The following is a 26,160-nucleotide window of genomic DNA, read 5'->3' on the forward strand; positions in this document are numbered from 1 at the left end:
CTGTGATCTTTATGTGAATAAAAGAGTCATAAATTGCCCGGATATTGAACTGGCACAACAATTGCTATTATTTCTGCAGTGACAGCTTATGCAGTGACAAGTTGCATGATGTAATCTTGAACAGTGTACATTTTTGGGAGGAGAAATTATACTTTTCCACCTCTCACTGCAGGAACAGAGCTGTGCATTTGTCCATTTCCTGGTAGCTTACGCAGCTGTGTGGAAAGCGAAGATTTAATGTAGCTCTGAGCAACGTTGTGCAGAGAAGTCAAGAGATGGAGACATTCATTTGAAACTGCATGTTCAGCCATGAAAAGAAAACTGAAGATGCCTTAGGTAAAGAGCTGTTCATTAATGACCTTTGGCTTCAAGAGTCTTTCTCTGGCCATGCAGTTCTCTTCTCCATCTCACCATGTGATGATACTACCTCAGCTGACTCTGCTTTGCTGTTCTTTCTGCTGAGCTCCAGCTATCACTGCCATTCCCTCCTCCTCTTTCCACCTTCCTTTCACTAGTACAACCTGACCTGCTGGCTGCAGTCTGACCACTGGAATATGTTACTTTTGTCCCTCAATTCTTTCTTCCATGAATATTTTGTTTTCATTTTTAGGTAAAAATAGATATTTCCCATATTTTTCTGAAAATACCTCTGTTGCCGAAGTTTCAGTTACACAGAGGCTATGTCCTTTAATCTTCAAGATTAGGGTGGGATTTTCATTCCCATTTGCCTTGCTGAGGACTGAGCCCTAGTATGGAGCACTTCTTCTTTAAAGAAAAAACTTTAAAAGGGGAGAATGTCACTTTTAAAATTAATCACCATGGCAACCTATACAGTGAATTTCCAAACATAGAAAGTTGCCTTTAAGAAGCATTCTCGTCTAAGAGAAAGGTGAGTTTTTACAGCTTCTAACACTGATCCCAGAGAATATAAGATTTTACAAGAATCACTTGGAGGGACCTTTATGTGCAGAAATGAAAAGTTATATGATCCTGATGATGTTTTCTTTTTAAGAATGCTGCATGTCAAATAATTTCATCGTAACGCTGGTTTAAAATAGACCTGGAGAACTAGATAGAGCCTGACTGTAATACTTGTGATAAAATATAACTGGATATTATCTAGAGAATTTCTAGTTAACAATTTGCCAATGTTTCTCTCATACTTAAAACAGTATTTTTCCTTATTCTAGTTCTGGGCTGCCTTTTACATGCATAGTCAAAATCTTATCGGGAAATACTTTTTTTTTAAATAAAAAAAGAAAGTGAGGTAATAGAGTAGAGGGGGAGGAAAACACGTTGCTCATGTGTTAAAAGAAGAAAATACCTCACACATTGCAGTTCAGTGAAATGTAACTTTAATACTCATCTCTGTTTTCCTTTGATTTCTCTCAGTACTCAGCTGGACTATTTAATATCCTATTATCTGTGTATTAGATCCAAGGAACACGGACTTTCTCTTCCCTGAACTAAGAATTCTGGTGTTACATTCAGAAATCACCAAAATAAGAACATTTTAGAAAGAAACTTTCTATGTCCAGAGGAGGTGTGAGACTGGGAGAAGTAGTTTACAGAGAAATTCAGTCTCAGTGAAGATTGCAGAGGATGGTAGGGGGGCTGATGGACAGGCAAGAGACATCTGCTTTTATTTGAATTGTGAAATTACCATGGAAAACATTTTACTGAAAGAAAAAAAAAAAAAAAAGAAAAATCCAGTCAGCCCTACTGAGGTTGAACATAATGATTCAAAAGTGTATCAGTGTGTGGGGGAGTATTCAGCCCTGCATGTAGCGAGCAGGTGGACAGATCAGCAGAGGACTTTCCTTTTCTCCTTTGGTGTAATTGTGAGGACTGAGCTGCTCAGGGCCAGCTGCAGAGCTGCTGATGTCTGGAGCAGGCACAGTGAGTTTGGCCGTGTGCTCACCACCTGGGTTTATTGAGCTGTGTGGCCTCAGTTCATTTTTATTTCCCTGATCTTGTCCACAGCTTGGAGAAAGCGAGCTGGTTCTGCTGGAATTAGGGCTGGGTGAGGCTGTCAGCACTCCGGACGTACTTCGCTCTCTGGTGTGTATCTGCAAGAAACAGGTTATAAAGCACCTCTAAGCAGGGTAAAGTTTTGGAAAGACTTTCTACCATTTATTTTATTAATTTAACAAGTCACTTAAAGGTGACAGCCTTAAGTTCAATACCCCCCAGTTCAATTAAAAGTAAATGCAGTTAAAAATAAGCTCAATTACTGAATTATTCATGTTATGTAACATCTTTACAAAAGTTCAAATTTTAGATCGAAGTTAGGAGTGAAGTTAGTAACAGTTATTTGAAGTGTGTGTTCTATTGAGATGTCTCTGCCATCATGCAGTGATATTTTTATTTCATGTGAAATGCAGGTAAGTAAAAGATTGCGTTTTGTGCTTTCCTAATGGAGAATAGGATCAGTGTGATCTGGATGGCTGTTTTTTCTCTCGTGTGTAAATTGTCCTGCCAATAATTTTATTTTAGATTCCAAAGTCAGCTGAAAGCTTGGTCAGTGAGCAGCTCAGCAAGCAGGACATTTACAAAATACAACTGAGGCATGTGTCTGCAAGAAAACTGATAGCAGGTCATGCCAAGTGAGTGCAAGTTGAACAAGTATCTTTCAAAAGAAGAGGCAACTGTTATGAATTACCATGATAGAGTTCCTGAAAAATTGACTGAAGGACTGACTCTATGCAGGTTGTCAGATGTTTTCCTTACCCAACATTTCAGATAGATGGGATTATAGCTAGGTCAAAATATCTCTCATACCATCCATCAGCATGTAGCAAAACATTGTGCATAGTCTTTTTATTGAGCAGGTTAGGTTTGGGATTTGCAGCTAAGATACATCTTTATTGTAAAGTTTTTACAGACAATACACATTCATTTCTATAGGAAGCGTGGACAGTAGAATTTACGCTAAATAAATAACAATTTTAGTATTAAGATTAAGGAGAAAAGATGAACTGTGGCATACTGCAATAAGAAAGAGAGAAAAGGACTTTTTTCATACATTTATCATCTCTTGCACTTGTTTAAATCAGAAAGAAAGCAGTCAGGGAATTATCACTTTGCATGAATCAAGAGCATTTATAATCTCTGTATTCACTGAATGTGAATTTGGCGTCAGAATAATCACTGAACACTAAATTGTGGATATTCACAAAGATTGGATTAAAGTAACTGCTTTGAGATTTTATTTTTTAATTGAAGATAATATATAAAACATTTTGACACGTACCATTAAATCCTAAGAAGGAGAAAACAGTTACGGAACTGATAAGAGCATCAAGTATCTTGAGCATATTCAGACAGTAATTTTTAGAATTTATGGATTCTTATTAATCATGATTGTATTTGGTGTAATCTGTAGGTTCTGATGTATTTACCTATAAAATGATTTGTCAGTTGGAAAAGCTAAGAAAAAAAGTAAAGAAAGGCTCAATATTGTCGACAATGAATTTTTTTTTAATCTTGGTTGGTTTGACAACCAACGGTAGGACGAGGGGTAATGGGTTCAAACTGGAACACAAGAGGTTCCACTTAAATTTGAGAATAAACTTCTTCACAGTGAGGGTGACAGAGCACTGGAACAGGCTGCCCAGGGAGGTTGTGGAGTCTTCTGTTCTGGAGACATTCAAAACCCACCTGGACACGCTCCTGTGTAACCTCATCTAGATGTTCCTGCTCTGGCAGGGAGACTGACCTAGATGATCTTTTGAGGTCCCTTCCAATTCCTAACATTCTGTGATTCTGTGAGAACCATAATTGAAAAATGAATTGTGAGAGTAACAAATTCAACAATTGCAAAGAGAGGGGCAAAACCAAAACCCAGCAGTTTATGAAAAAGGGAGAGAATGTAACAACCATTTCCTTCCCGTGACTTTATCAGTGAAGGAGGTATTGTCAGTCGCCATAAACTGTAGATCATTCCTGATTTTCAACAAGGAGACATGTCACATAAGGAGACTGAAAAGATCATGAACATTATCAGGAATTGAGAGGAAATACTCTCTAACAGATTATATTCTTATCTGATGTTCATTTTCTCACAGACCTTCATCCACTTCAGTTCTAACTCATCTACTTCTTTCACTCCTAGGTACATAATATACTTTATTGATTGAGGCATTTCTGTTCATGCAATCGTAATTATGATTGCTGTGATCCATTAATAGCCTTTTGCAGGAAGGTTCATATTGCTTTGTAAATTAAGAAAAGTATTTCTGGTTGGTTGTTAACTCCTTATAGAAATTTAGTGAGTACATTTTTTTACCCAGACTTTTTGAGGATTTAGGCTTGTGTTCATAAAGGATCAGAAAAAAGAGATTAATCCAGTGGGGCCCACGATTTTTGATGCCATTTTGACTCTGGGGCTTAGATCCAATATAAAGAGGTTGATCTTTCAGGGAGTATATAATGACAGCTTTACGTAATTATGTCTAACCAGGCATTCACCCAGGAAGAAATGAGGTAGGTGGGTTGGCTGGTTGTTTTTATGTGGTTGGGTTGGGTTGGCTTTGGTTTTGTTTTGTTTTTAAAGAAAAAACGATTTTACATTTGGAAGGCTTTGATGTTATTTCTTGTTGGATTTTTTTCATTGACTAGGCTGCCTATTGCTATTTTTAGATTTACGTACCCTCTTAATGGACTTCGCTGTTTTCTTGGTTTCTCAATACACTGCTGCTCCTGTATTAGAGTTTTCTCTTTGTAGGTGCTATACCATCATAGAAGCAGAGAACAGTACCATCTTTACTTTTTCAGATGCTGTCTATTGCTGGAAGACAGTCCCAGTTAATGACACATTAGGATCTCAGAATAACTATTAACAAGTTTTTCCCATCCTACCCTGCACTGGTACGACCTCACCTAGAGCACTGTGTGCAGGTCTGGTCAGCACAGTATAGGAAGGATATAAAGCTACTGGAGAGTGTCCAGAGGGGGGTCACGAAGTTGGTGAGGGGTTTGGAGAGGAATCTGTATGAGGAGCAGCTAAAGTTCGACCTGGAGAAGAGGAGACTGAAGGGAGACCTCAGCACAATCTACAGCTTTCTCACAAGGTGAGGAGGAGGGGCAGGCACTGATCTCTTCTCTCTGATGGCCAGTGATAGGACCCAAGGGAAAGGCAGGAAGATGTGCCAGGGGAGGTTTAGGTTGGACATTAGGAAAAGATTCTTCACCCAGAGGATGGTGGAGCACTGGAACAGGCTTCCCAGGGAGGTGTCACAGCCCCAAGCCTGATGGTGTTCAAAAAGCATTTGGAAAATGCACTCAAACATATGGTGTGAATTTTGAGGTTGTCCTGTGCAGGGACAGGAGTTGGACTTGATGATTCTTGTGGGTCCCTTCCAACTCAGGATATTCTATAGTTCTGTGTTTCTAAGTTTCAGGATTGTATAGGCAGTTTTGGTGATGCAAGTTCAGTTTGGGAATTCTTTATGAAGATTGGGTTCTACATGTCCATTGAACTACATGTTCTTGATTCTGGGCAAAATGGCATTTGTGAACAGAAACAATGTTCCTTAGCTGTCTAGTTGTTTCGAATACTCAAAACTACTCTGATATTCAGAGAAATTCAGTATCATTCTCACTGTTCTTAGAAATATAACTTTCAATATATTTTCAATATTTACAAATGTAACTTAGAAATATGTGCAATAATGTTTACATATGTATTGTGTTGGTCTGGGGTTTTTTTTACTTTCTGTTTGTGGTTTTGAAAATAATTAAGACTAATGGGATGTTCAGTGGCAGAGGTATGAGTGAAGAAACGAAATGTTTCATGAAAGGGTAATTGTGAAAACCCTTTCACTGAGAAGACATCAGTCACAGGAAGTAAATTTAGAAATGTTTCTTTTTATAGTTTCTTTCTGCAGTCAAGCTGGTTTAGGTGGAATCAGAAAATTTGTCTCTTAACCTTTAGGAACATCTGTCTAACATCCAGTGTTTTATGTTGTTCACAAAACATAGTTTTGTGAACATAGTTTTTGAGTCTGTCTTGCATATTTTACATATTTTTCCGAATTGCTGATGTACCAAAGAATTATTTACACATGAAAGAGAGATGGGTCTTGCCCTTGCACATTGCTGTTATTCAGTAAATGAGTTAGAGCATGGACTGACTATCACAAAAATGAATCTGTATCACAGATTGTGATGTTATAGACATCACATCCTACAATGTAGTTACTTTATTTTATAGCCTTCTACCATTTCTTCTGATTCTGCTGTAAAAATCTCAAGAAATTAAAATGGTGTTGATCAGTAGAGCACTTCTTTCCATCTCTACGTAGTAATCTACCAAATGCAGACAATCATTGTGTGATTACTGTTGTCTTTCAGAGTTTATTGGTCTTTCATTAGAAATGTGATCTAACTCAAAAGTGATGTAAGCGAGACCTATGTTTTGTTCAATCCAGATCAGCGTAAGTTGAGAACGATCAATTTGATCCATATGAGGAACATATGTATTAACATGGCAAGTTTACATCTTCTTTTCAATAGCATCTTGTTATTGTTAATTGCCTGAAGCCTTGCCAGAAAGATGAGGTGACAGATGAACACAGATTTTCACTGGCATCTGCTACACACTATAGCTGCCATCTCTTCTGGGAACTGCCCTCACTTTATGACCATTTAGAAAGCTTGGCACTGTGGGCTTTATTACAGTCAAAACCATTACTTGCCAAGAGAGAGTGTGCTGGAAATTAATGATGCACAAAAGAAAGACAAGTAATACACATGCCTCAAAATTTCTAATACAATTGGCTGGTGTTAACATGTCTTTTCCATGGAAGAGGCTGACATGGGACTTAGGTGTTTCAGTGAGTGTGGCTGTGAAGGCTGGTGCTTCTTTCTTGCAGAGCAACACTTGTCCAGGTTCTGCTAGAGTGTTCCACAGTATGTCCTTCCAGCCTGCATGGGACCTCCCTTCCCAGGAGGCGGTGGGAGGCTTCTGGGTCCCCACCAGCAAGGTTCCAGTGCCAGACCCTGGGCATGTGAGGTGCTGGGGCCTGGGACATGCCCATGGGTCCCAGGCCATGGGAACAGCCTGTATGCCCAGAGAGGACAGTCATTTTTGAGGGCAAAAACCCTCCTAGACATCCGACTTGTCCCAGGATGTGTGACCTGTTTAGTCAGATATACATCTGTCCAGATGCATGTTTACTTTAGAAGTATTTTATTCAAGTAAAATACTTCGCAGCAATGTGGGATAGAAGATGATTTTTCACATTTGGGTGAGGGGGAAGAAGAAGTAACTTTTGTTGTCTGAGACCCTGGCCCTGAAGATGTTGGCTGTGTAGCATCTAATTAAAATTATCATCAAAGAAAAAGTCAATCGAAGGTTAATAACACTTTCTGCAGGCAGAGAGCATTTTGACACCAAGCCTGTAAAAGGCCCCGTAGCTGGGGCAGAGGCTCGGTGAAGGCAGGAGAGTACACTTGACCTTCTGCTTGTGGGTTCCCCAAGGAGTGGGGCCAGGACTGACCTGGCACAGGTGCAGCAGGAGAGTTCCGATGGTGAACCGGTCCCCTGAAACAGGACACAAGAAGACAAAGTTAAATTAAGCCTAGTTGCTGTGCTGAAAATTGTTACTGTCTGTGCCATGGAGGCAGACACATTCAGATGTATCCTGAGCTATCTTTTTTCCCATATGTGAAGTCTCCTGGGTTCTTTCCTATTTCACAGATGATATCTCAGATTGATTGTACTGTTCTGCGTTATAGAGAATACCCGATTAAATGAGATAAAATGGGACTTGTGGTATTTGAAATGTAGCAGTTGACATTCAGGCAGCACATTAACATGTAAAAAAAAAAAAAACATATAAAAGAATTCTCTGCTTTTAAATTTACCTATACTCGAAATATATCTACATGGCTAGTACTTCCTTCTTCAGCCAGTAAAAAGCATCTGGGACTTGACTTGGTACTTTGTTTCACGGTGCGTTGCAGTTTGCCCTGATGTTTGTACTATGTGTCGCTGCTGTGCGTGCAGTTCTGTTTTATAATACTACATGGGCGAATGGCTCAAAATAAATGCAGACAGGTTTAATGAGAATGTCCTTGGTTTTGAAAACCAGAGCAATAGCTGGTTGTTAAGAATGAAAACAATTTTGAACGCCATGCTTAACACAAGTGAAATTAAGTTTTAAATCATCTCAGTGTTCTATTTCTGGCAAGTAAATAGTGTGCATATATAGCAAAATGAATAGGACAAGAGTTACTGTAGAGTTTCTAAATCAGTAAGAGCCACTTAAAACTACAGATCCAATCTTCCAGTTTTATTTTTTTTAAAGATACTGTCTCACAGAAATAAGTGTTGACATGATGTTATTTAGTGTGACAGAAACTGATATTAATCTATCATGTTCTGTATGAACCTACATTCATTCTAGTACAAGTCTATTCCATTTGTTTATAGACACAAGTCAAAATTGAGAACATCCAAACCACAGAAATTCTAATATTCATGCAATTTTCGTCCTCTGAATCTCTTTTGAGCACTTTCTGAAGAAACTTTTCAACACAGTGCTTAGAGTATTTCCATCAGAATTTGCTTCTGGACAGTCAAAATATTTCATCTTGCTTGGACTTCTTGTTTTCATTCTGTTTTGTTTTGTTATCTTGATGTGTTTTGCTTTCTGGTTTTAATTTTTATGTTTTGAATTATTTCTTACTATTTGTATATTACAGTAACATTAATTGATGATTGGTATTACAGATGGTGTTTCAGTAAATGAAATGATAATTGTTTTTTGGCTTGCTCAGAGACAACTGGTATCCTAAGTGATAATTTGTATTCTCTTTGTTATGTTAGATTACATTTTTCAAAGTGTCAAGTCATTACAAAATAAAAAGCCAGGATATTCCAGTCCAGACAAGGTCAAATTTATTTTCTAAACAAAATTTTTGACAGCAACTCTTGAATTTAGGACAATTTTTTTTCCTAACAAAATGAAAATTTTTTGATAGAGAAGCATTCTACTGAATCAGACTCAGTTTTTGATGTCTATCATGTCTATCAGATTTCAGGAGAAGGTGTTCTTTTTCGCTGCCATTTCCATACTGATGCAAGCAACAGAACCTTTTAAATTTTTTGTTTGTTTCCAAATTGTTTTTTAGAATGCATGTGGTTCTCATACTATTAGAAGTCCAGTTGTAAAAATAGAGTAAATCAAAGTAGATATTAAAACAAACAAAAAGTAATAAAGTTGAAGAAGTAGATCCTAACACCACCAGTGATTACCAGACATGGTATGATGAAGGAGGGTAATCCAAAAAAAAAAAAAGCAAGCAGTGGCAAGTAATACACTTTTTGAAGATTTACTTTGCCGATACAAAGGGGCCGTAAAGTGATGTTCTTACTGAAGTGATGAACATGAGACCTAGAAAACAAGTGACTGGAAAAAGATGCACCATACAAATGAGATAAATAATGCAGTATTGTTTCCTGCAGCCTTTGGTTGACATAGGGACCTTGAGCAGGTGGGTTAGGAGGGAGATCCTTGATTCACTAGAAAATTGCCTGAAAAACTGGTGAATGCAACAAGAAGGCAGAGCCCATTTACAGGTATCTTAGGGTAAACGAAATCACAAGGGAAAGAACAAAAACAGAAGCATCATTGCACCACTGTGTACATCCTTGTTGAAGGCACTGCCTAAATATCGTAGGTATTTCTGGTGCTACTTCTTGAAATTTTCTTAGTATGCGTTTCAGGTCTTCATTTCTTGGAAAAGGAAAGGAACAGGGAAGAAGTGACCAGGGATGATCAGATGTACAGAACAGCTTATTGGTGAGGAGCAACAGTATAAACCAGGTCTCCTAAGCTTGAGAACAGGAACAACAGACAGGGGATATGATAGAGCTCCGCAGTATCATGAGTGGAACAGAGATGTAATAGGAAGTGGTTGTTCATGGTCTCTTCCAATACAAAACTTTGGGGATTACATGTTTCAGACAAAGAAAAAGCGCTATTCCTTCACAGTCTGGATATTGAAACTCTGTGTCATTTTTAATGAAAAATTATATATGCTAAAAATATGTAAATTCAGAAGCCAGCTGGACAAATTTTTTGATAGAAAATGGGAAAAAAGTAACATTTGTTGAACAGTTTCTGAAACTACTGTGGATCGTGAAAATATTATCATCTCTCCAATATTGGGAGGGTGGTGAAGACTGTGCAAAGCCTCAGAAAGTGGAACACATGTAATCTGTCAAGATGCACAGTGTTATTAAACGTCTTTCTCTCCAGCCTGTCCAGTTCCAGGGAAGTTCTGTAACTAGTAGCTTTCCTGTTTGCTCATTTAAAGGTTTGGAGTTGTGGACTTTTTTTAGGGTCTGATATAGTCAGAATGTTTCAACATTTTCAAAGCTGTACTTGAAGCATAATCTGGGTTTAGATATGATTTCATGAATTATTTGTGTTACCAATGGAAAGGGACTTGATGCTGTAATAGAGAGGTTATATTTAAGCTTCTGAAAAATGTGGGAATCCTAATGCTGTTGTAATACCTTTCCCCAAGGTGTAGAGAAAGACAGCCATGCTACTCTGGATTTATTTGTTACCCAAGTAGAGCATAGGGTGAGGCAAAAAAAGGCAACTGTCTTTGGACTGTGCTTTCAGGCATGCATGCAGAGAGCAGCAGTTGAACTTTTCTCTCATGCTCATTCATTTCCACCTAGGATTCAGAGTAAGCAGAACAGTCATCATGGCATCAAGCACAGCCGTCTCTCTGCTGAGTCTCAGATTAAAGTGGTTTTGCATGAGGAACCTTTTATGTTACTCACCATTTCTGAGCTCCCCCTTACCAAAGCTAGCTTCAAAATGTGAAATAGCTGACGCTGTCTTCAGATCATCATTGACTTTAATGGGAAATGTGGCAATTTGCACAAGGTGAGGAAAGGGTGCTTAGCCTTTTACGGTGGAAAAATCAGCTCACTTTCTCCTTTCCTGGATGTAAAAGTTGAAAGGAACTTGCATTTTATAGACTGCCTCATATTCTGCTCTCTGCTCATGTTTCCGAAGTGCTTCCTTATGACCTTGCTTATGTGTGCCTTGGTGACTGCAGGCTTTCCAGAGCTGCTTCACTTCTTGTGGCCCTACATGACACTGCAGCTGAGATTTTCTTCCTCACTTCTTGTTCTGTGCTCCCCTGCACTTGCTCTACTTTGAAAAGGGCCTTGAAGAAACAGTCTACCTCACTCTGCTCCTAAGGCCTCTGCATGGGGCTAAAACAGAAGAATCACAGAAAGAGAAATAGATGGAGTAATCTGTCTCCAGCATGAGCACTGACACTGATAATACGAAACTGAAAGGACTTATTGCACCTGCCAGCAGCAGTTTGTTATTTCAGAGAAGGTCTACAAAGCAGGTTAGGGGACTTGAGGCTAATTAAGCACTATTGCCTGATGGATGGTTTATACAGCTTTGTAACTCTTATTGTTGCTTATTTGTGTTCATATTACCTCTGGCTAGAGAAAAACACATCAGGAAGGAACCTATAAAAATAGGATTGTACCTCAAAGTGGTACAGGGTAGAAAAGAAATAGTGCTAACCCAACCTTGACAGTTGCTACAGGGGGTTACCTCCCCAAGTGAAGAGTTGTCTCAGTCCCAGTGCAGTATAATTTGGATACAGTGCTATTCTGACCCCGGTTCTGGTGCTAGAGCCATCTCCACCAGTACCAGTGGCACTCGACTATGCTCAGTTGAGTAGCACAGGCTTGCTGGAGGAGGGAGGTCCACTGGCTGCAGGGGTTGCTGCCTGCAGAGGTGTGTGGTGCTCACCACCTGCTAGCCAGCACTAAGACATGACCAAAGCAGATGCCTTGGCGGAGTGATTTCAGAGTGGTGCAGGATGTGGTCATCCATCTCTGTAGCACCTGAAGACCCAACAAAACCAAACCGCTAATAGCACTGTCACATAAAACTTTGCATGCAGGCATGCTGTAGTATTTTCTACTTTTAGTAATTTCTCCCTCTTTTTTCTTCTTTATGTTTGATTTTATTGCTTCTTGACCTGGAAGTACTTCCATACTCCTCTTTTAATGTTCTCATAAGCAGGTTTTATCTGTAGCATTTTACATTCTTTAGTGTTAGAAGCATACTACCACTTTATAAATGACAAATTATGCTCAATGTAAAAGAAATGCTGCTTTGGAAAACTTTATAGAAAAAAGGCATAGCTGGGAGCAATAAAAGTTATCCAGAAGCAGGATATAAGCTGCTCTTCCTTGCTAGCGAACTGCACAGCTGAGATGTGTTGGTAGGAAGGGAGTGAAGGTGTTTTACATGAACCTGCAGGCTCAAACAGAGGTATCAGAGGAGAACAAAAGGGCAGCAAAAAGAGCAGCTCCTCAGGGAGATGAGAAGCTTGTATGAGAAAAAGAAAAAAGATGGAAATATAGGTAAGGAAGGGAAAAGTATGTGAAGATTTGAAAATACAGAGAAGGAATTTTGCTGCATGCAGGAAAGAAAAATAGCCGAGTGATGTAATACTCGAAGGCTCAGATCCCATCCAGCTTCAAAACACTAAACTTCCACTCTTAAATACTTGGCTTGCAGCCAGCCAGGTGCAGGTGACCAAGCGCTGTCCAGAAGCTGGTCCTCCAAAGTGAAGAGTTGCTGTGGCTATTGGCCAAGTGTGTCAGCTTTTCGCTTGCCTCTGCACTGCAGCTCTGGGTTGAAATGGTGCTCATGGTCTGTTATACTAAGCCAGAGGGAGAAGCAGGAGAAACTCCTTGGTTTTGTAGCATCTGTACTGCCTGTCAAAGCATGCCAGCATGCTCATACCCAGGTACTGAGGCTGCCAAGCTCACTTAGAAATGACCCTGCTGCAAGGACAGGCGCACTCAGAGGCTATGTAGCCAGGCACACACTGGGATTTTGGTGTCTGCAACTATATGGCCAAGCCTGAAGGCAGGAAAAAAACTCCACCATTCATACTTAACTGAAGACCCAAGAACTTGTCTTTCTTTCTAGATGTCTTGTCTGAATATTGTTATGCTGCAAAAAGTAACTGATTTCAACTTTAACATCTGGTCTTCAGAGATCTCTGTACTGTTTGCTCACGTCGCTGACCCACAAATCCCAGGATTAATCAGTAGTGTGGGTTATTTGCAGGAAGAATAGCTGGAGTTTACTCTAGAGTCTGCTTGGTGCCAATACTTCATTAGGTTTTCATCTCCTGTAAGATACATGGGAGCTTCTGCATTCCCAGTAGCTTCTCTACTTCTGATTCCCCTTCCCTTTGTCTCTGCTTTTCTGCGTGTTATCTGGGGATGTATTTTGAACTGCCAATATCTCTTTCAAAAGGACTTTCACCCACATGAAAACAAGGTAATACTGCAGCTGACTGCAATATTAGTCTTACGTTTTTGTGGACATTTACTTAGAGTTTAACAAAAGAGAAGTGCATGGAAAAGCAAGATCTGGTCTCTCTCTGGAAAAATCTGAAATGGTAATTATAAGGACATTTGCATTTTTGTTCTTTGCCTGGTCCTCATGAAATAATAGAAATTCACTATTCCAGTCAAGGCAATGTCTTATGCGAAGAAAATCATTGCAGTAGCAAGGAGAGTGTGGTGAAGAACTCCCAAATATATTGAATATATTGGTGACACACCTTTAGTGTATGCCATGGTAGTTTTTGAGCACTTCTAGATTATAAATGTGTCTAAGGAATAATCTGTAAAATTTCTGATAATGCTGGCACATTCTTTTTCTTCTTGTAGTTTGGTGTTATCATTTTAAAGCACCACTCTTTAGTGGAAGAAACAAAAGATTACATATAACCAGATTGATTGATTGAACATAATTTTGAATGTGATCAATCTGCAAATTTTGCAGTCCTTAGGAATAATGATCTGGCTGCAGTATCCTTTATTTTGATGCCTGAAAATAAGTGCTGCACAAATAATTTAGGAAGCTGCGTCACAGCTGCACAACAGTTTATAGACTGTTTTCAGAATGCAAAGAAGTAATTTACTTGAACTCCAGAGAAATGTAGCAGTCAATTTATGTTTGGAACCAGTTCCTAAAATAGATCACTCATTTCATGACCAAGTGAAAGCACAGTCTTACTAATACCCAGCTAGTAAGTATGCGCCCATGCCAGGTTCATGCTTGGCATTGATGGAACAAGTTACTGACTCCACTGTAAGCTTCAGAGAGGTGGTTGTTTTAAATGATGCATCAACCAGTGCTGATGCTAAAAGGAAACACTTCTGTTTAATTTTTTAATATCTTAGGGATAATTGCACAATATTTTGAGCAGCATGATGTTCTAGTGCCTGTACAAGAAGTAAAGAGTTCATTCTACAGCTGGGGCTTAGCTCCAGCTCTGGGGTCCTCATTATAGGAAAGACATGGACCTGTTGTTGAGGGTCCAGAGGGGGCCACAAAAACTATCAGAGGAATGCATCACCTCTCCTATGAGGACAGGCTGAGAGAGTTGGGGTTGTTCAGCCTGGAGAAGAGAAGGCTCCAGGGAGACCTTATTGCAGCCCTTCAGTGGTTAAAAGGGGCCTGTAAGAAAGACGAGGACAGACTTTTTAGTAGTGTGTGTTACAACAGGACAAAAGGTAATGGTTTAAAACTAAAAGATGGAAGATTCAGGCTAGATGAGGAAGAATTTTTTTACAGTGAGGGTGGTGAAATATAGGAACATGTTGCCCAGAGAGGTGGTAGATGCCCCATCCCTGGAGACATTCAAGGCCAGGCTGGACGGGGCTCTGAGCAACCTGATCTAGTTGAAGATGTCCCTGGTCATTGCAGGGGATTGGGCTAGATGACAACTGAAGCTCCCTTCCCACCCAAACTATTCTAGGATTCTATGCTTCTGTAATCTCTGATTGATGCCCCTTGTGGCAAATTACATGGCTAACACAGCCAATGAAATGTGCTGTCCAGGCACAACGTTGTCATTCTGCTCACATGGATTGCTACACCACCTTTCCCAAGATGAATCAACTGAACAGGGTGACTGGGATTTGCTGTCTGTGTTAAAAAAGATGTGATTTCAGCAGCCTTTAGAAACTGCCAGCAGTTACATTATCCCTGTGACCGGGAGGTACGTGAGCAGTTGTTGCAGGAGACTGTGTTCACCCTTCCTGCAGGAGATCAGCGGTGGTGAAGTGCAGCAAAGTCAGGTAGCAAGTGTGCAGCTTCCATTCTGAATGCGCAGAGCCATCTAAGAGGAGAGCAATTTGCACAGCCTTTCTTCACACATGCAGCCCCGCTGTTTTCACCATTTGCCTACAGTAGTGGCAGCTCTCTTTCTCTTAGTTATGGATCAAAGTGTATTAAGACTTCAGAGAGTCAAAACCTCTTCAGTGAATTGGAGGTTCACATACACTGACTTTCAGTGGAACTGGAAGAATAGATTCGTTAAGGCATTCTTGCACATTTCAGTGCAGGGCTCCTTTCACAAATTGAGGAGTCTAATCAGTGATGTCTAATGATTTTGAGTGACTGCAACTTACAACGCATTTACACTATCCATGTTTCCAGTTTTTAGGGTCTTCTTTTCCATCTGCTTCTCAGTTTGACCAGTTATATTTGATTAAGATTTTTCCTTGTTTGGTTTTGTGTTTATTTATTTATTTTAATTTTTGTTGTTGGTTGGTTGTTTTTTGTTTGGTTGGTTTTTTTAGTTGATTGGTTGGTTGTGGTTTGGTCTTTCTTTTTTAAACAAGGGTGGCTGCCAACAAAAGCAGTAAGAGTCACAACTAAATTAAGCGTAAAACAGTAGCATAGAATTCTCTTTCAGCTTTGTTGCTCAAAAGAGATTGTCTGAAGGTTTTCACCAGAATATGCTGCTAATAATTCAAATGAAGCTGGAGCAATTACATCAATGTGAAGATAATGAAGCCAGAATCAGCATTTTTTTACTGTAAGATAGTGTTTCTTTCTGGGACTGTACAATAGACACATAGGAAATTTCAACTTTGTTTTTCTGTTTGGAAAAGTAAAGCCTGTTTTTCATCACAATTTCTGTTTAAAAGTTGGCTATGTGACGAATTTTAGGATGTTTGGTGTGAAAGGCAATTTCCAGTGTTGCAGGCAATGTTTCATAGAACTGGTGAAAGTGGAATTCTTTTTCAAGCTTGTAGCCTTACTTTTTTCCTGGAAAACAGACGTTTATTTTTTCCTTAAAACCTAATAGCTACTTGAAGTGTAGCATCTTTTCTGTATGATGAGACTTTCTAACACTTGTGAATGCTCAGAAGAAAATAATCCATTATTGCCAAATTCTAGTCCATCAATCAGAAAACCGTCACTTAATAAACACTCTGGTAGTTACCACATTAATGTCATCCTGTGTGAACTCTGTGGAATTTTTTTAAGGAACAGAAGATAATTCCTCCTGCAGACCAGTAAAGCAGTAAACCATGACTGTATTAATTTAAATATCAATATATGGCTCACTCTGTCTGCAACATAGCTGCAAAAATGTTCACATTTTAAATTTTCATAGAAAATTTATGGTTTTATAGGGTTTTATTGGTTTGTTTTGGTTTTGTGGGGTTTTTTATTTTGTTTTTCATTTTTTCTTTCAAGAAGAAGGCTGTTACGGATCCATTTTAAACCAGGAATTTTTTGTATTTTAGTTATTCCACGCTGGTCTCTTGTATCTAACAGTACTAATTCTTATTCCTGTCAGGTATAAGTTTATCTATTCATGGGGCTGAAAAACGTGTTCAAATCTGTCAGAGGAGAACTGCAGCAAGCTACCCAGTGTCACAGCGTCGGCCTGTGGTCGGGCATCCTTCACTCCCACAAGTCAAAAGGTCAATAAAAATGGAAGCCTCGTCATCTGGATCTAGTTTTTCAGCAGTCACTGGAGGGAAAACAAAAACCCATCAGCCAGGTAACAGATTTGGCTTGACACCTTTTTCAGTTCTATTTCTTGTGTGATGTGCCACAGTGTTGTGAAGCTGGTATTTAAAGCATCAGATCATACTTGCATGGAGGACAGTCTATTGTCAGAGCTATTGATTGATGTTTTGTCTACATTGGTATGTTTTAGTCAGTTATAGATTATAGCTAGTAACAATGGTTGGGACAGCCAAAAGTGGGAAATAAAAATTTAATCATTAAAAAATCATACAGTGTGTTGTGTAGTCACATCAAAAATGTTAATAAGCACTTTGGGCTATTGTTTTTTAATATTGCCTCTCTTACATACATTTAATTTTGATAAGCCCTGCGCTAATGGCAATCCTCTAGAGGCTACAGGCATCCCCTGTGGAACTCAGTAATTGACACTAATGTTCATTTTGAACAAAGGCACAATCCAGGGCATAGATCAAAGTCTTGCTGCTAGAATGCAAACAGAAACTCTTGACCTAAAGGAGATTTTAGAACATACGTTAACTGGTTAACAAAATGAAATTTTTTTTTAGAGAAAGTCAGAATCTCCTGGGAACCATCAAATTCTAATTGACATCATGAGTTCATTCCTTGTTATGTTAATTGCCAGAGCTATTTTAGAAGTATCTTTTCTTATAGCAGGAGAATGCATTTGTGCTGGCCATGTTCAGTCATTCTTCCCAGTGAAAATTAAACTCCAAATGTCTTTTCTGAGTAGAGCAAATAAAGGCTGCCCTCGAAGTCAGTTTTGTAGCTTCTATATTGAAGGGTCTCAATAGTCTTCCAGCATTGCTGCCCAGGAAGGGGCATGATGCACCCTGTCTGCAGCTGCCTGTGGGCTGCGGGGCAGAGTCTATTTGTGTGAGACAGACAATTCTGCCTGCAAAACCCTTAGTGTGATTCCATTACCTTGCAGATCTACTAAACGACTTACTTTTTGTCAAAGTGGAAAATTTAAATTATTTATTGTAGGTTGCTATGCAAGTCTATTTCCATGAGTTTCATGCACCCATACTGTTTAGTCACCATAATCTTTGTCAACATAAATTAATTACAAATTTACAGTGACTCATAACCATATGCTTTGTTTATTTCAGTTTCTCTGTTCACTTGTTTGTCCTTCTATTTTTTCAGCTTCTATGTTTTTCTTTGAAGTACAGAAGTTACTACTACACCAATGTTATGTTGCTAAAGATATATAATCATGACTGCAGCATGTTATAAGATAGACAAAAAAAACTGCATCACAGTTTGTGAAAAAAGTATCTTGAACATGTACAATAAATACGTTCATTTTGAGCAGCTATACATTCTACATCTGTGTGTTGATAGGTGTGGCCTGTGCTTCAATACCAAATTACATACAAGGAATATATGCTGGCTTCTGACTGAGAAAAAGACCCCTTTTTAGGTAGACCCCAGAGGATTCCTAAAATGCAGCTCATTACTAAGCATCATTTGGATGATGATTCTCTGAGGAATTTAGCTTTCAATACAATTATATGAGATGAGTTTTGTCTATCATAATCTGTTCTTTAGACAGTAACAGCATCTATGGCCTACAGAGATCAGGCTTGGTAGCTTGTTTCAAGGAGGCTTTTGGTATTATGGACTTCAGTGAAGTTAAGAGGAGTTACTAGTACCCAGAGCCTTAAAGGCTGCAGGTTTTTATATATACATTGTATGAAAATAATATCTTCTCTTAACCAATTTACAGTGTCATTGTTTCATCTGGAATTAAATAATGTTTTTATGGCTTGTGTCTGATATTTTAATTCTGCATAAGAACACTAAATTTGGCTCTGTGTCCACGTTAAATCCTATTTGAGCTGTATGCAAGTAGAGTATAAAAAAAAGACTATGGTCAAGCAGCAATAGTAATAAATGGTACTCCTAAAGGAAAATTTTAATTTGAACCTAAAATAATGTTATTCGTTCTTAGTCAGCCACAAATTAACAGCTGAATCTCCATAAATAATACACTAGTTGACCAGTGGTGGTACCTTATCTAAGGCTGTACATTATAAATAACTTGATATTTTTGAAAATAAATGTTCTGAGCTATATTACTCAGGTAACAGATCTTACACCACCATTTTCCAATGTATCCTCCTGCTGTTCCGTGCAGTACATTCCTCAGGTTTTTGTTCAGTCTAATTTTAAATAGCTCATAAAGTTTGGTTCTTCTATTAATATTTGAGTGTTGTTATCACAATCAAGTACGTCTCACTGTTGGAGTAGTATACATAAGAACTGATAGAATCATAGAATGTCCTGAGTTGGAAGGGACCCACAAAGATCACTGAGTCCAACTCCTGTCCCTGCATATGACAACTCCACAGTTCACACCATGTGTCTGAGGACATTGTTCAGTCTCTTATTGAACACTGTCATGCTTGGGGCTGTGACACCTCTCTGGGGAGCCTGTTCCAGTGCTCCAGAACCCTCTGCGTGAAGAACCTTTTCCTAATGTCCAACCTAAACCTCCCCTGGCACATCTTCCTGCCATTCCTTTGGGTTCTGTCATTGGCCACCAAAGAGAAGTGTTCGGCACCTGCCCCCTTTGTGAGGAAGCTGTAGACCACAATGAGGTCTCCTCTCAGTCTCCTCCAGGCTGAAAAAAAACAAGTGACTTTAGCCGCTCCTCATATGGCTTCCTCTCCAAACCCTTCACCAACTTTGTGGCCCTCATCTGGATGCTCTCTAGTAGTTTTATATCTTTTTAATCCTGTGTTGCCCAGAACTGCACACAGTGCTCCAGGTGAAGCCGCACCAGTGCAGAGCAGAGCGGGACAATCACCTCCCTCGCCTGGCTGGCAGTGCTGTGCTGGATGCACCCAGGACACGGTTGCCCTCTTGGCTGACAGGGACACTGTTGGCTCATTTTCAACTTGCTGTTGACCAGAACCCCCAAATCCCTCTCCACGGAGCTGCTTTCCAACTTTTCATCCCCCAGTCTGTATGTACCACCAGGGTTGCCATGTCCCAGGTGCAAAATCTGGCACTTGCCCTAGTTGATTGGGGTGATTGCCCAGTTCTCCAATTTGTCCAGATTCCTCTGCAGGACCTCCATATATTATATTCAGTCTGAAATTTCCTTTGTCCAGTTAACAAATACTTCGAACACTAAGACAGTCTGGCATAATAGATTGTACAGAAAGGTTTTCTGAGGACTTAAAATGGCATTTCTAATTCATATCAATCAGAGAAGCTAAAAGCACAGACAAGATCTTTGATAAAATTAATCAGGAGTGTATTTTTTCCCTCTAACAGGACACCGCTTCTGTTTTCTGAATACCATTTTGTTTCCCTTGGCCACTTTTCTTCTTTCCAGACTGGCATCTTTTGTTAATTTCCTGTTAATTCTTTTTAATTGACAGCTGTTTCCTTTGACTGAAGTTAATAGGTAGCTTTGTGCTGAGGAGGAGGAAATATAGGTATTGTTGAGTTTTACAGCATTCCTTTTCAGCTTGCTTCCCTGCAAGTTTTATTTGTAGCTGCTAAGGAGCCTGTGGCTGATGACTTCTACTGTTACACTGGCTGTTGGAGTGGCTACTGAGCAGTGAGTTGTCTATAGTTTGCCTTTAAAAAAAAAAAATATATATATATAGTCTTGTGCAAGCTTGCAAATAAGTACTGCTCAGCCGCAGGCAGAACCGCAACTTCTGAGCTCTGATTTTAAGCAGATCAGAAAGTATGGAGTAACTGAAACAAAACACAAAGGAAAATGGAGAAATGAGTGGAAGAAAATGGCTATTAATGGTGAAGACTCTTGATACCTCTGCAGGCACAGATGTATGAGGAAAATTCCTGTTAGAAAGGAGAACAGCCAAGACAAGTAGAGCAATCAGATGGTACATTTAGATGCAATGATATTAAGGCAAATATGCATTCCTTCCAGAATCATGGAGGAACAGTATTTTCAGTTTTGAAAAACCGTCAGTTATCATCTCCCAGTTATATGAGCAATTTTGGGATATTTGGGTCAATAGGGTACTGGGCTACAGGGTTCAGGGTTCAAAGCACTTGGGGCAAAACTTTGGCTGGTAGAAACTGTTACAACCCTCCTGATGAGGGTTTATGTTTGATGTGTTTGTGTTGCACAGAGGAGGCTTATTTTGAAAGCAATGGTAATCAACATTTAGGTTGTCTGTAAGAGCAGCAGCGCCAAGTACTGAAAAAGCCTAGAAGAGATTAAACAGTCATCCCAGTCCATTTCCTCAGTGTCAGGGTTAGACGGATCTGGGGACCAAAAAAAATCTTGCCTCACTTCTGACAGTGCTGCACTTTTGCTGTTGGGTAAGCAGGGCTTTAGTTTCTGGTTTTCTGCCTGCTCTGCCTACTCCTAATACTCTTCCAAATCAGGGAGAGGGAGATGTGCCTACTCCTTCCATACTGAAGGAGGGAGGGGGAAAGAGGGGGGGTTTGCATCCTGCCACAGTGTGGGAGTGGCTAGTGTAAACTCACCTGAAAATCTGAATTCATGCTGACAGTAGTGCTGTTATCTTACTTGCCTAACATTACTAAAGAGCAGTCTTTTTCAACATGCCTTCTGCTGGATCTATATAGACCTTCTTCCCATGTGGAATGAAACATGGGAAAAGCAAGCATATTTCCAAATAGTTTAATAGTCCCTTCATTAAGCTAGTTTTCATATTGAAAAAAAATGTTTGCAAGAAATATTCCTATGAAGAAGGGACATTAATGTCAAAGAAACCAGCCTGTATCCTTAACTTTTCTCTTTATCTACAGCCTGTGTTCAATGCAATGCAAGTTCAATGAATGAAACAAAATTTCTTCCCATGTCTATACCTCAAGTGTGAGCTGGAAATACCTCCCTGCTGAACACAGAGACAGTTGATTCTCCTGACTATTGGTGCTCTGCACCCTCTGCAAAGCTTCTAAATAGAAGAATAGTTTGCTTCAAGTACAATGAGGACCTTTTGCCACTGGGCTGAGTGACAGGTCCATCATATGGTGATTATGCGGCACTTTGAACTTAAGAGCTGAACTAGTTAGCAGATGATGCAGTCTGAAATCATCTATTGTTTTGCTTAGTCATTCAGCCCATGTCATTCATCTCTTCACTTTTCTATGGCAAAAGCCACTTCTTTAAAAATCCCTGTTCCTAAGCTAAACTCTCCTAAAATGTTCATTCTAGCAGATTGGAGAACAGTTTTGCAAACAGCATGTTAAAAACAAATAGCTAGAGGATAAAGCACTATTTTTCAATGTTATATTGTTTAATTTAAAAATATTTTATTTAGGCACAAATTGCCTCGCTCTGTATCAATTTGTACTGCACATGACACGCCCGAGTACTGATCCTACCTGGGATCTGTGCATGCCCTCAATAAGGGGCTTCAAAAATAATATTAATAATTTTAAGTTGTGGCTGTGAGAGTGTTCTACTTCTCTGGAGAGTATGTATTTTTAAACTCATCTCTTTTCAAAGATTTATCTTTTTCTTTTCCTTCTTTGATCAGTCTCCTGTTTGCTGTTGTAAAATGATCTGACATTCACTCTTGCAATTGATTATATACGGTTACTTTAAAACCAGTACAGCTCACCCTTAGATTTCAACTCCCATAGCTGTTGTTACTTTAGAACAGGTAGTTGCCCCATGAAGGCTGCAAAATGCTGCTCTCTATGGATGTTCTTGATCCTTCCACCCCCAGAGAGTCTCCTCTCAAAGGGAAACTTATCCAAAATAGGAACGGGCAGCCAGATGTGGCTTGGTACCAAACAGGGAATACTGCTGATCCTACGGCAAGGTTGAAATGTCCTGTGGCCAGTGTACTATAATCATCTTAAAACAGTTAAGAAAATTATTGACCACCCAAGCTTTTGCTGAATAGACAATATATATACAATTTTGCAATGTTTATATAAGAAAGTAAGGACTCATTCTATTTATAAAATAGCTTGTCATTCAAGAAGCAATGAATAATCAGTTATTATGTTCCTGTAATGCTTGACTGAAAAATGTGGCTTTTTCTTAGCTCTATAGTTCTTGTGTAAGTGGGGCTTAGTATTATGTAAGACTCTATTTCTAATGCAAAATATGTTTCATATATTCCAAGGGAAGATTTTTGCAGGTAGACTGTCAAAAGATGGAACAAACTATCTTCTACTTTGGTAGAGATGCTCTTAAGATCAGAGAAGGGATTTGACTGTAACAGGACTGTACGATATTACTAATTTCCACAAAAGGTTTGTTCCAGTCCCAAAAGATAGCAAGATTTCTCTTCTATCACCAAGCCTGCTGCTTCATTCTGAAATCTCCAAATTAAGCCAGACCTTTCTTTATAATTAAAAGCCAACAACAATAAAACCCAGGGTTTGCTCCTTGGTTGACTAGATATGATACAGGTGAGTGCACCCAGGGATCAGAACCCACTAGAAATTCCAACTAGTGCAATGTATTGTGGTGAGAAAGATGCACAAAATCCCAAAAGAATTGCATAAAACTCAACATCACAGCTTACCGCAGGCAGAAAGGCAGCAGCAAAGCAAAGGTGGCATCATTTTTGATCTGTTCCTTGTTCCAGAAGAGATCTTGCTTTGGGTCATGTCTCAGGAAAGCAGAGGAGGTCTCTGCATGCTGGGTAACTCACAGAGGGACAATATTTGCTGGTCACAACCTTGGAGTACATAGTTCTGTACCATGCTACACTTCAGAGGCCAAATGGAGCATAAAACATATGCATCTGTGAAGTCTTTATTACTTACAAGATTCAGGGTACTTCAAATAGAAAAAGGGAGGTAGCACTGTAGTTTAATACTTTATTTAGGCCCTGCTTTAGGAACACACCTAGCACAGGAAACCAATTTAGCACCTGACAGCATAAAGAAGTAACCCGCACTTTGATGAAACCAGAGGGTTTTTAAAGGTCATCAAAACTAGTTTCAAGGACCTTTGTGCTGCTTGAATGCCTGAAAATGATGACCCTTGCCATTCAGATGCTCTCCTACTGCTTGCAAGGGAGACTGTTTAATGCCAATTACTGAAAATAATCTCTTTTGAGTAGGCATCCTGTGTGAACAGCCCAAAGCTATTCCATGTGTTTTAATGGAAAAGTGCTCTATTTCTCCTTAGCAGTTCTCGGTAATTTTAGTAGGCGGCAGGGCTTTACAAGTAAGGCCAACTGCACCATTTTTAGGGACAGGATTCCTGCTGCTTGTGAGGTGCTCTCGAACACAAAGAAAAAATCTGAGATATAATATTTTTACACAATCAATATATAAATTAGGTCTCCACACACCCAGTCTCGTAGGCTGGAACCATATCCTCTGCTTCTGACAAACTCGGGTGAGGTCCACTGCTCTATGCTTAGTTTCTGTACAGGAGGGCATATTTCATGGGGCCAGCATGAAAGCTCGTCTGAGACCAAAATAAGAGAGGCTTTGCAGTGACAGGGAATTTCTGGGCTTCATGGCTCTGGCCTGGACATTAGGGCCAGAGTAAAAGTAAAGTAAAGCAAGTAAAAAGGGGATGGAAGGACTGTGAGGGCTACCTATTAGCTCAGAAGTGATGGTGAGTATAAAAGGAACAGATTTGTAGAGGAAAGGTGCATTGGTAGCCATGTATCATTATATTCTAGATGAAACCTTCCACTCCAGAAATCTCTATATCTCTGCAAGCTGGAAGGGTCAAACTGGGGACAGACTGGGTGTGCTTGCTCTGTAATATACCCTTTGCCTGAGCATCTGCTCTCAGAAATAGGATCCTGTACTGGATAGATGTGTGTTCTGCTATCCTGTCCTCAGGATAACCATTTTCACATTTCTATGCCATGTTCATTCCTCAGCGGTCTCAGGACAGCTGAAGTCCCTAAAATGTTTTAGCTGCTGGTACCTTCTGCAGGACTGGATTACCAGGATGTGTTTAGACTGTGAAGGCGGTGATAGGCTGTGATATAATATGAATCTGTATAATTGGTTTATTAAAATCCACCTGGAAGAGACATCTGGTACCTTGTAAAAGCTGTCTTGATGTCCCATGTTATAATAAGGTAAATCTTTGGTGCCCTGAAATTATCTACTAGGTCATGCCTCTTATCCCCATGCAGCCATCTTTTCTGTTTGTCTTATCAGTAAACTGCTGACTTGAGAACTGGGCAAGCTTTTTGCAATGAACAGTTTATTCAGCAAATATTTTCTTTCTCTCCTCTTTATGAATTGTCTGCTAACAACTCCTGATATTGTTAAAGGTAGATGGTAAATAAGAGATTTATCATTCACAAGTAGTTTGATTTTTTCAAACACAGACAAAGGTTTGAACATATGCGATAATGATCTTTGATAGCTGTGTTTTTATGTATGTACTCACAGTGTAAGAGAAAAGAGGTAGAACTAAAAGACAATAATTCCTGCTGTCATTTCTGTATAAATAAGAGAGACTAATAGGAAATGGGCTGAATTGTTCTGTCCATTTAGGTCTCAGACTTCTTTCTAGATTCTCATTTGCAACATACAACTGTGCAGAAACGTCTCTGCTTAGCTGCACACTGTGGCTTTGTGCCATTTTCAGACTATCTCCGGTGGATTGCTATCCCAGGCATTGTGGCTGCTGAAAAGGACAGCCTTGTTGCCGGTAAGACAGCACAAGCTTTGGTGCTCTGTTTCTTTGTATTATCACTGAAGTGCTTCTAGGGGGTAGTTCCAAAGGCTCATTGTGCAACACTGTCCCTCTACTGATTGTATAAGGGTCCACAAAAGTGCCACGTAGAGCCAGGCAATTGGAAATATAAGGTGTAGGAATATGTGGCATGCTGTGTTTGGGGCTTCTGTGTGGATATTTGGATCCTTTCAACTCTCAGAACATTGAGGCATCCTTTGAGCATAGATGGGAAGTGAAGAAGAAAGAGATTGTGCGTTTTTGCACAGCAGTCCAATGGTTTTGATGCTTGTCCCTGCGGGAGACCTGGATTATCAGCTCTCCTCACTTTTTGTCCAGTTTGAACTTGCTGCTTATGAGAAGCCTCCCTCTCGATGACAAGAGCAAGGTCTTGGATTTTACTGCCCATGGTTCATTCTGGGCAGTGACAGGATCAGAAATACAAGAACTGAAGGCTAGCACAACCCTGTCCCCATAGACTGGTGTTCAGGCTGTTTTGGCAGGAGGGGAGGTTTTCAAGGTGTGACTTTGCACCAAGGGTTATCTGTGGAAAAGGCAAACACAGCATGACAGAGAGACAGAGTAGCACAGAATACAGGACTCCCCACTTCTCTGTGGTTAATTGGCTGAGTTGACTTCTCTCCATTTGAT

General features: G+C 39.6%; 1 protein-coding gene across 4 annotated transcripts in view; it reads left to right on the top strand.

Moving 5' to 3' along the window:
- The window catches only part of ANO4 (anoctamin 4), a 181,188-nt gene that overhangs the window by 42,830 nt on the left and 112,198 nt on the right, over positions 1-26,160 (top strand). For all 4 annotated transcript variants that reach the window (XM_071800515.1, XM_071800519.1, XM_071800524.1 and 1 more), the window contains exon 2: positions 16,681-16,887. In XM_071800515.1, coding sequence (XP_071656616.1) covers positions 16,818-16,887 — 70 coding nt within the window. In that variant the 5' untranslated portion in view covers positions 16,681-16,817. The remainder of the gene's footprint in view (positions 1-16,680; positions 16,888-26,160) is intronic.

The sequence above is a fragment of the Patagioenas fasciata genome, chromosome 1 (genome assembly GCF_037038585.1).
Source record: "Patagioenas fasciata isolate bPatFas1 chromosome 1, bPatFas1.hap1, whole genome shotgun sequence".
Lineage (NCBI taxonomy): Eukaryota > Metazoa > Chordata > Aves > Columbiformes > Columbidae > Patagioenas > Patagioenas fasciata.